Source organism: Octopus sinensis, unplaced genomic scaffold (assembly GCF_006345805.1).
Source record: "Octopus sinensis unplaced genomic scaffold, ASM634580v1 Contig15503, whole genome shotgun sequence".
In the NCBI taxonomy this organism is placed as follows: domain Eukaryota; kingdom Metazoa; phylum Mollusca; class Cephalopoda; order Octopoda; family Octopodidae; genus Octopus; species Octopus sinensis.
This window is the reverse complement of record NW_021833757.1, coordinates 36,331-45,614: the sequence shown is the minus strand read 5'-3', so window position 1 is coordinate 45,614 and position 9,284 is coordinate 36,331. Positions and strand designations below refer to the sequence as shown.

The following is a 9,284-nucleotide window of genomic DNA, read 5'->3' as shown; positions in this document are numbered from 1 at the left end:
TCTGCGGTGAATTCGCAGCGTAATTTGTCCCAGCTCTGTTGGAGTGATGTTGGATCGGGAATTTTAATCCTGATTCCTTCCACAGCATACATCCATCTTCAAAAGGCCTGTCCAAGAAGATTCGGGGGATTTATGTAGAATCTCCAAGGATAGCCTTCGGCAGGATGAGTGAGAGGACAGGAAAGCTGGGAGGGCAAGGTCCAGGGCGGATCTTAGGCCAGCTCCGCCAGAATTAAGAGGTAGTTTACACTGGGTCCACCCATCATTATCGAAACGGACATTTAGGATCCACTCGGCACACAATCTTAACGTATCATCGATAGAATGCAATATTTCATCTTGTATAAAGCAGGGCGAGCATCTCAATAAATATAACAGTTTGGGCACGTGGATGCAATTTTTGAGGAGGAAAAAGGCCGTGTGGGAGTCGAGTAGAGAGAGGCGTTCAGTAAAACGGGACATTTCGACACTCTTAGCTCTGAGGTGGTTTTGCACTTCGGACTCTCCGAAAGGACACCCAAGAAAATAAACATCGTTGAGGCGTGTTTGTTTTGTGTCTGGCAAGATTTCTGAAATCTTTTCCATTACTAAGCCAAAGTCTTGAATTGGGACTGAGATATTTATGATCTCAGTTTTTTGGTGTTGATTATCAGCCCCATTTTTGCCAGGGCAGGAACAATTTTATATAACTCATCCAAGACGACATCAACAGGGCCACCAATAGTGGCATCGTCAAGGTACCAAAGGTTGAGAGGTGTCTTTACATTACGAGCCACCTCGTCGATTGACAGAGCGAATAGTAAGGGCCAAGAGGGTCACCTTGTTGGACTCCAGTCCGTGAACGGACAATGTGTTTGTCAAAGACAAGCGAACTTTCGGACCCGTAAGCAAGGTGAGCCAGACTCATGATCTCTGGGGTACGCTGCGAGCACGATTCCATACAGTCCCTTCTCAGACTGTTGAACGCGTTTGAGATATCCAGCTTCACCGCAAAGGAATTTGGGGAATGTCTTGTGTCAGGTGAAAAAAAAGCTCTTGTCGCGTGGACAGCAGCTTCACATCCGTTGGAAACACCAACTCCCAGTTGGACTGGAGATAATTCAGCGGCAACACGGGGACAGACTCTTCGGGCTGCAATTTTGCATGCGAGCCTCCGGAAGACATTACCGACTGCAATGGGGCGGACTCCTCCATCGTTCTTTCGGAAAGCAATAAGGTGTGAACAGAAAAGTAGATCCCTTGCAAAGCCTGAAATCTCAGCATTGACAATCCGTTCGACAAGCTTGGTAATACACTTGATCAGGCGGATTCCAGTCTCCATAGTCAATCGGGAAATCATGTCCTTTATATGACTCGGCCGGAGACCATCAAATCCCCCACTGCTACTCGGTCTGAAAGATTTAATCCCTTCCAAAATTTCATCATCAGAAATTGACAGTATAATTGCATTGTCTCGTGTGGGAAACTCCCGTAAGTCATCTGGGGGCATCGGATGTTTGTTTTTGAGGTGTTCCAAAGTCTCGGCAGTAGATTCAGCAAGTGAATCAGCGGACGAAAGGACCCGAACTGCCGCACGGATGTCGCCATCCATGAGTTTACGACTAACTTGGGTTTTGAACCACTGGGGGGATTTTTCCGTGATGCACGTTTGGAAATTGGTCGCTTCACAATCGAAATCAATCCATGAGACATCCAATCTCGCAGAGTTCGACTTAATGGCAGCCGAGAGACTCTTCTTTTGTACTGAACCATCAATTGCTTGTCCAAACACACAAGGTGCAAAAGAGAGGAGACGGATCCAAGAATGGTCCCCCCCGGAGCTTAGCGCATCAGTGATAAGATCGCACAAGCAGTTTGCCGCTGAGATCCGAGCCTGTTTAGGGATACGTAAAGGTATCTTCTTAGATTTCCGTAAGTTGGAAATTTTGAGAATATAGTGTTCTGATTTGGGTTCATGAAGCGAAGGAGACTGATGCTGCGAAGCCGAGATTCGGAGTAAAGCCATACAACAGTGGCAGCTCCAGCGCCGGAGTAATTTCACTGCGGCTTTGGTAAGGTGCGCGCAGCTAATATGCCAGAATTTATTACACATTGAGCAGTAAACGCCACATTTCCTGGTGTTGATCTTATTACACCCATAACAGATAGAGGGATCCCTCCCAACTATCCGAAGAGTTTCCATCGTCTTGGAGTCTTCTTCTTTCATTATATTTCGCTCACTCACCTCACCACAAGAAGAACAGCTGTTTTTTACTTTTATATCACCAGAAATCATATAAGGAGCGGCATCTGAGATTACAGATAAAAATTGTCACGAATAATCTTCATTTTTCTAATGACGTCATCTATTATTTGGCAGATGATAGCAACATTGGCATGATTTTCCAGTGGTTTGCATTCAACCAAATAGGATTTTGTTGGAAAGCGAATGCTTCCAATTAGAATCACTACAAACTTTTCCTTCGGATATCTGTTTCATCAATTATTATAAAAATCTTTTCGTTTCTAAAGTTAAAAAATAAACTTTAACGTTAATCATTTTTCCAACTCATTTATCTTTTTTGTGCAAGAAATTTAACCGTAGTTCTGCATGAAAATTCGGACGGAGTGTTAATGTTAAATGTTTTAAACATTTTTTTGATCGAATCATTTTTTAATTTGTATAGCGGGATGTTTGCTTATACAAAAGCTTCCGTGATCGTTTCTTTAACCGAATCTACTTTGATTGATTCAGTTAATGTTGTTTGAACTGAATCACATGAATGACCTACAATTGTATTACATTTATACGCATATTGTTCTGATGTTTTAAAGAAGAACGATGAGAATCGACTGAAAATGTTTTTGCACAGTTGACTTTGGATAAACAAAGAGAACAAAATAGAAGGCCATCGTCAGCAATACAGAACTCATCTTTGAATTCTGAGACTATACGCTTGGCTTTCTTAAGCAACGAACACTTGGGTTTTGGCATCACTCAAAATACTATATAGCGTGCTAAATTATTTTATTTAAATTAATTTATTATCATTTTATGGGTGGCATTAAAAAAATTTTAATGCAATTTAAATTAGCATTAAAAAAATTAGCATTTAAATTAAAAATAGCATTTATAGCATTTATAATGTATGTTTTTTTAACAATTAAAAAATAATTATTCCAAATTCAATTTTATATTAAATAAATAAAAAGTAAAAATAGCATTTTAGCACTTAAATTGCCCTAGATATTAAGAAATGACACAAATATTAACATTCTTTCTTCTACCACTAATATTCAATGTGTAATTAATTTAGCCATTTCCGTTATTAAATTCTTTGTCCGTCAATTCGATTTTTTCCAAAGTACAATTTTTTGCCTAAATTTTTATTCAAACCTTCCTACGCATTTAAGTTAGCGACTTGGTCCAAGATACCCGAACATAGTGTATTAGTGTATTCCAAAGGAACTTCATCATCAGTATTGCTAAAACCACCAGAAAACCAAGGCTATGTGCCGACTGAGTAATTCTTATATTATTTATACAAGCTTGCAATGAGTCAAATGTGGGGACAACGTGATATGCTGAGATATCAGGAAATGACACAAATATGACCATTCTTTGTGTATTATTAATATTCATCATCCTAATTAATTAAAATATTTATATTCTCAACTAAGAAATTATCTCCCGAATAGTGAGGTGTTCCTTCGAGGCGAGTGATCTCGTCAGTAAGAAGGAAAATGTATAATGGACAGTCCTCCCATGTCCTGAAGACTCTGCTTTAAACTCTGTGAAAGATATTTGAGGAATAGATGGGCGGATCCCTTGTCGAGGACTGTGCCGGAAACCCCCTGAGCCACTTGAATGGAGGACCCGTGGCTAAGATGAGTAATACCCCAACCATAAATATCGAGCCTGGACATCCTTGGTCAACTCCATGGCGTCGAGTGACCCCATTCCGCGATAAGGCCTCACTTTGACGTCGTTGATGAGGGCAGACTCGATGGGGGATTCGGAGGTGGCAGCAAACATGGATCCCATCATGACTAGTGCATGTAGCTGAATGGGGTACCTGTGGAGGCTCCCAGGGCAATTGCCTTGGCGATGTGTCCCGGGGACTGGACTCCCCCATCGGCAATGACTGGCACTCCGAATTGTCTGGCCAACTGACTGACGTGGTACACAGCACTGGCCTGTCCTCGACCAACAGCCATGACTGGGGGATTAGTGGGTGACTGACCTCCTGAGTGATACAAATAGATCCCGACCAGTGCAACCAGACAGTCCACTTTGTCGACGATTGGGAGTTTCCCTTTCTTTACATTTCGGAGGGTCTTGTAGGCGTCTTGGAAGTTGATCCCATCGTTAGAAGTGACCAATGACTCTCCGGGGGTCATCACCTGCAGTGACAAGTCGAGGCAAACCACTTCCATCCTTGTCTGGTCGGACACACAGCACAAATCAATGTCCCGTTGAGTCACCAGGCCCAACAACCGTCCATTAAGTGTCACCGGGAAGCCAGAAAAGCCATGTTTATTGACCAGGATTTTGTAATCTGCCACAGTAGTGCTGGGGGAGACGACAACTGGGTTCATAATGAAGCCCTGTTTGGAGGATTTGACTAGTCGGACATGACTGGCTTGTTCCTCGGGCAGACAGTTGTTGTGGATTATGCCTATGCCCCCCTCCAACTACCAATGTCGGTCAGTCAATACGCCATGGCGATTGCCATTCGGGACTCTGTCACCGTGTCCATTGGGGTTGATACGAATGGGCAATTTAGGACTATTTTTTGATTAAATTGGTTTTCAAGTTCTGAAATGACACTTTAGACATACCACTTGGTCTGCCGCAAAGTCGATGTAGCCGGGGAGAATGATCAAGTCACTACTATTAGGTTAGTTCTCTACTTGTAGGACAGGCTGTACACTGATGAAAATATTTTGCCTTCTCCATAAAAATTCTATAAATGTATTAAGAGTATTTAATACCTGCAAATATGCACCCATGAAGTGACGTCCCCCTTTGTCTCTTATTGCGCCATTTTGCGCACCCCCACATTCTATATTTTCATAATTATTATCTGAACCTCTCAACATTCTGTGCACCTGTGCTCGGATCTACAAAATTTCGTCTGCAAATTTATAAACGAATTATGGCCAACTGTAAGGTGCACATAAGCAAGAGCATTGAGATCTGGCGTTGAATAACCTATTAGCAAGAATATAGTAGAATTACCCTTCCATTTGTCAGTGTGTATCACTGATCCCGGTGCGATATTTTCCTGTATTGCGGCGGTTAGAGTTCTTTTGGAGCGATCTGGAACCATCTTGATGAAACAGTCTTTACTTCCACGACAGATTCCCCCAAACACCCATTGTTGAGGGAGAAAACATGTTTTTCCGTTTAGATAACATGCATTCGTCAACTTGGACAACTTTGCCAATACTACCTAACAATGGAACACTAATACCAATCAGTGTGTTCGGACGATTTGCTAAATAATATGCGCAAACCTGGGAGTGAGACCAATTACGAATTGTATGGCTGCTCCATTCCAGTTGACGCCGACACCACAAAATACTGTCGAAACTCCACATGTACATAAAGCATGACTGTAAGCTCACTTTCGTGCCTTCGAGCCACGTACCTAAAAATAAAGTACTCTCTTATACCGTTTCTAATAGAACTATATGTTCGACACCCACTTTTATAACACACCCATGTTGTATTCTCCTGCTGTTGGAGAAGGGTAATAAAATGTCTGTTTTGACATTTTTTTCTTTACGAAAGATTCCAACCTCTTGAAGGAAGGCAACTGACTCCATTTCAGTACGGGGAAGTTCATAGTCCTTCAGCAAATTTTCGCATGACAACTGTATCATTCATCTCCACAAGCCGGTAAAAAATTCAAATTTTTTAAAAAAAATTAGAATAAAATTTACAAATTCGGCATAGTGCAATTTTTTAAATTTTCGATCTAATATTCATAAAAATTTTCATTAATTCATTTAGAGGCTATTTTCGTGCAGGATGAAATGCAACAGTACCAAATGAACATTTGCATTCGTCGTTGAGGATCCGAAATTAATAGAAATTATTATGGAGAAAGCAAGAACAATTTTCGATAAATGGTCACTCAAAGTCAACGAAGAGAAAACCGAAATAATTACCATCGAACGTATGCCAACTCGCATAGATGAGAAGTGGCGAAACGTCCGAAAACTCGGATCTCTTCTTGGCGATTCCGAAGATATTACCAGACAAAAAATATTATCAACAATTGCACTTAAAAAACTTCAATCTATCTGAATGAGAAAAAATCAAATTTCGACTAAGATGCGCCTACGATTATATGATGCATTTGTCCGATCTGTCCTGATGTACAACGCAGGTACTTGGGGAACATTGAAGGATGCAGACGATCTGGACGAAATCGGAAAGAGGGCAAGACGACGGAAAGGATGAAAAGGGCTAACGACAAAAATAGTTAAAAACATGGCACAAGCGAAACCATAAACTTTGTTTACTGGCAAGGCGAACGTGCATTAACTCAACTTTACCATCAATTTCTACTACCAAATACATTTTCAATAAATTACAGTTAAAAAACACTCTTTTTCGAAAAAAAACAAAAAAGTCTCATTTCAAAGACAATCCTCAAACAAGTCTGAACTGAATTGTTTATTAACGAAAACAACAAAAAAAAAACTACCTATTATGAACTGGCTCGCAGGATTGAAAGACAATTCCCGCGTAAAACAGCCAGCGAGATCCTCTGAATGAGGAATATAAATTCCCTCGGATCTCTGGAGCGGTGGGTGCACAAGCGGCCAAGTTTCTTGAGATGGGCAAGCGTCTTGGCCCCAAAAACACAGGAGGTTTCGACAGCAATTGCCCAAAAGCAAAATCGATCGAGTAAATCAACATATTTCGATAGTTTTGCAAATTCGGCCTTCTCGGCCGACGAGCCGGGACGACAAGCCGTAGCATTTAAGGCACCCTTGACGAAGGAGTCGGAACAGGTGACGTCCCAAACGAGCTGTTTCCCGGATTCAAAAGCGAACAGCGTACAGCCGTCCGGACGTTTTGCATCATCAAGAACAAGGCCCGTCGGTTCCAGAATACAAGGGAAACCAGCTCTTTCCAGAGCTTTCTGAATTAGACTGTTGATTTCGGTGTGCCGAGGAAATCGGCCGGCGTTCATTCGACAAGACAGAGGATGTAGCCCAAAGGCGTCAACTTTATCCCCACAACGACATGGATGAGGTCTGCAGACAGGGAGTCCAAGGCGATTACAGATACCCAGACGGAGTGAATCCCTATCGAGGACAGTATCCAAAAGCGGAGAAGGGAGAACATTCAGCCAGGAGCCTGAGTATGGCTGACAGGCGGATCGGAAACAAGCCAGTCTGTGTTGGTCGAGGAGTGGTTCCAAGTCAGTAGAAGAACGACGGCAGAGAATTTTGTCCCAGTCTCGCTGAGAAGAGACATCGGAAGGGACCTCAGAGAAATTGCCTTTCCAAAAAGCGAGGGCTGAATCAATATCAGAGTCCAACGATGATTCAGTAGTTTTTTCCAGAATCTTTTGGACAAGAAGATATGATCCAGACGCCGAAGAAAGAAAGGCAGGAAGAGCCAAATCCATACTAGAACGGAGGCCCAGACCCCCGTGACTCACAGGAAGTTTAGCTTGACACCAGGCAATATCGTCGAAATGCACATTGAGAATTTTCTCCGCAGACCTCCGAACCAAGGAATCATAAGATTCCAGCATTTGGGTTGCATAAAAACAAGGTGAGCTCCTCAGGATATAAACAATTTTTGGGATCAAAAGATAGTTCTTGAGGATGTAAAATGAAGGATGAGGATCAATGACAGAAAGTTTTTCACAAAGAGATGCAATAAGATTTTTCTTGGCAAGGAGGATTCGAGTAGCTGAGTCGGTGAGAATCGGTGACCCCAGAATTTCCAGATCAGACAGAGGTGTCTGTCTCAACTCAGGAAGGAGTTTGCAAAAAAGAGAGAAGGAGTTCTTAAACAGGGATGGTTCAACAGAGAGATTGACAATCTCGGACTTGCTTGAATTAATAACCAGACCAATGTCGGATAAAGCCGGAATTAGTCTGGCTAAGTCCTTTAGCAAAACATCAGGCGGACCGCCCAGGGTGCAATCGTCGAGATACCAAAGATTAAGGGGCGATTCATTAACGCGGGCAATGGCATCCACTGCAAGAGCAAACAGTAATGGGCCCAAAGGATCCCCCTGTTGGACGCCACAGGACGAAAAAATGAAAGAACCACCGGCGATTAAAAGTGATGGAAATGAGTACGAAAGCGATATAAAGGGAAGCAAGTGTGGAACACGGTCTTGACAGACCTCCAACATATGACCACGGTCCAGAGAATTGAAAGCATTAGTTACATCCAGTTTCAATAAGGCAAGGGGAATATTGGAACGAGTAGAACCGTGAATAAAACAACGACAGGCATGGACAGAAGACTCGCAACCGCCAGGAACACCCACACCCAACTGAATGGGCTGCAGTTGCTCGCCAATAGAAGGAATAACGGACTTGCAACAGACTTTCGCAAATAAACGGCGAAAGACATTTCCAACAGCGATAGGCCTGATACCGCCATCTTTCTTGCCCAAGGCCGTAAGATTCGCGGAAAAGAACAGAATTCTAGCATGGTCAGAAATTTTGCCGCTCAGGAATAAATTGCACAAGTTAGTGCAAGCATTCAAGAGGCGATTCCCGGTATCCCCATTGGCGGAAATTAAGTCTCTCAAATGAATAGGACGGAGACCGTCGATACCTCCACTACTGTTACCCCTAAAGGAGTTTAAGGCGTCCAAAAGTTGTTTGGGAGAAACAGAAAAGGGAAAACAGGACGATTGGGCCACATCAAAAGTTACTGGTTTTCCAATAGGGTGCTTTTCCTTGAGAATGCGAACAACATCGGGGGTGATTGTACGGACAGAATCAGAAGATGACAAGAGACGAACAGCCGCGCTGACATCATGCGACATTAAGCAGGAGTTAATCCGAGACCGTAAACGTTTAGAACCGTCCTTCGACGAGGGCTTAGCGGTAGAAGGTAAATGAGAGGGAGACGGAGCGAAAGAGCCAGTCATAAACTGACTCATATTCTTTTTCAAAAGAGAAACAAAAGAGGCACCGGCACCGGGGCGACGAACAGGGGAGCCCAACGCAAAAGTTGGGAAAAAAACAAACGATTCCAATTATGAATGGATGGATCGGAAATGGCAGACTCAATTAAAGAAGAAAGGTTTAGG

At 42.7% G+C, this 9,284-nt stretch overlaps 1 protein-coding gene across 1 annotated transcript; it reads right to left on the bottom strand.

The window, feature by feature from the left end:
• Window positions 1–6,701: 6,701 nt before the first annotated feature.
• Window positions 6,702–9,017, bottom strand: LOC115230412. Its single transcript, XM_029800609.1, has one exon. It carries the CDS (start codon window positions 9,015–9,017, stop codon window positions 6,702–6,704), a length of 2,316 nt encoding a protein of 771 aa, XP_029656469.1.
• Between the last annotated feature and the right edge of the window lie 267 nt (window positions 9,018–9,284).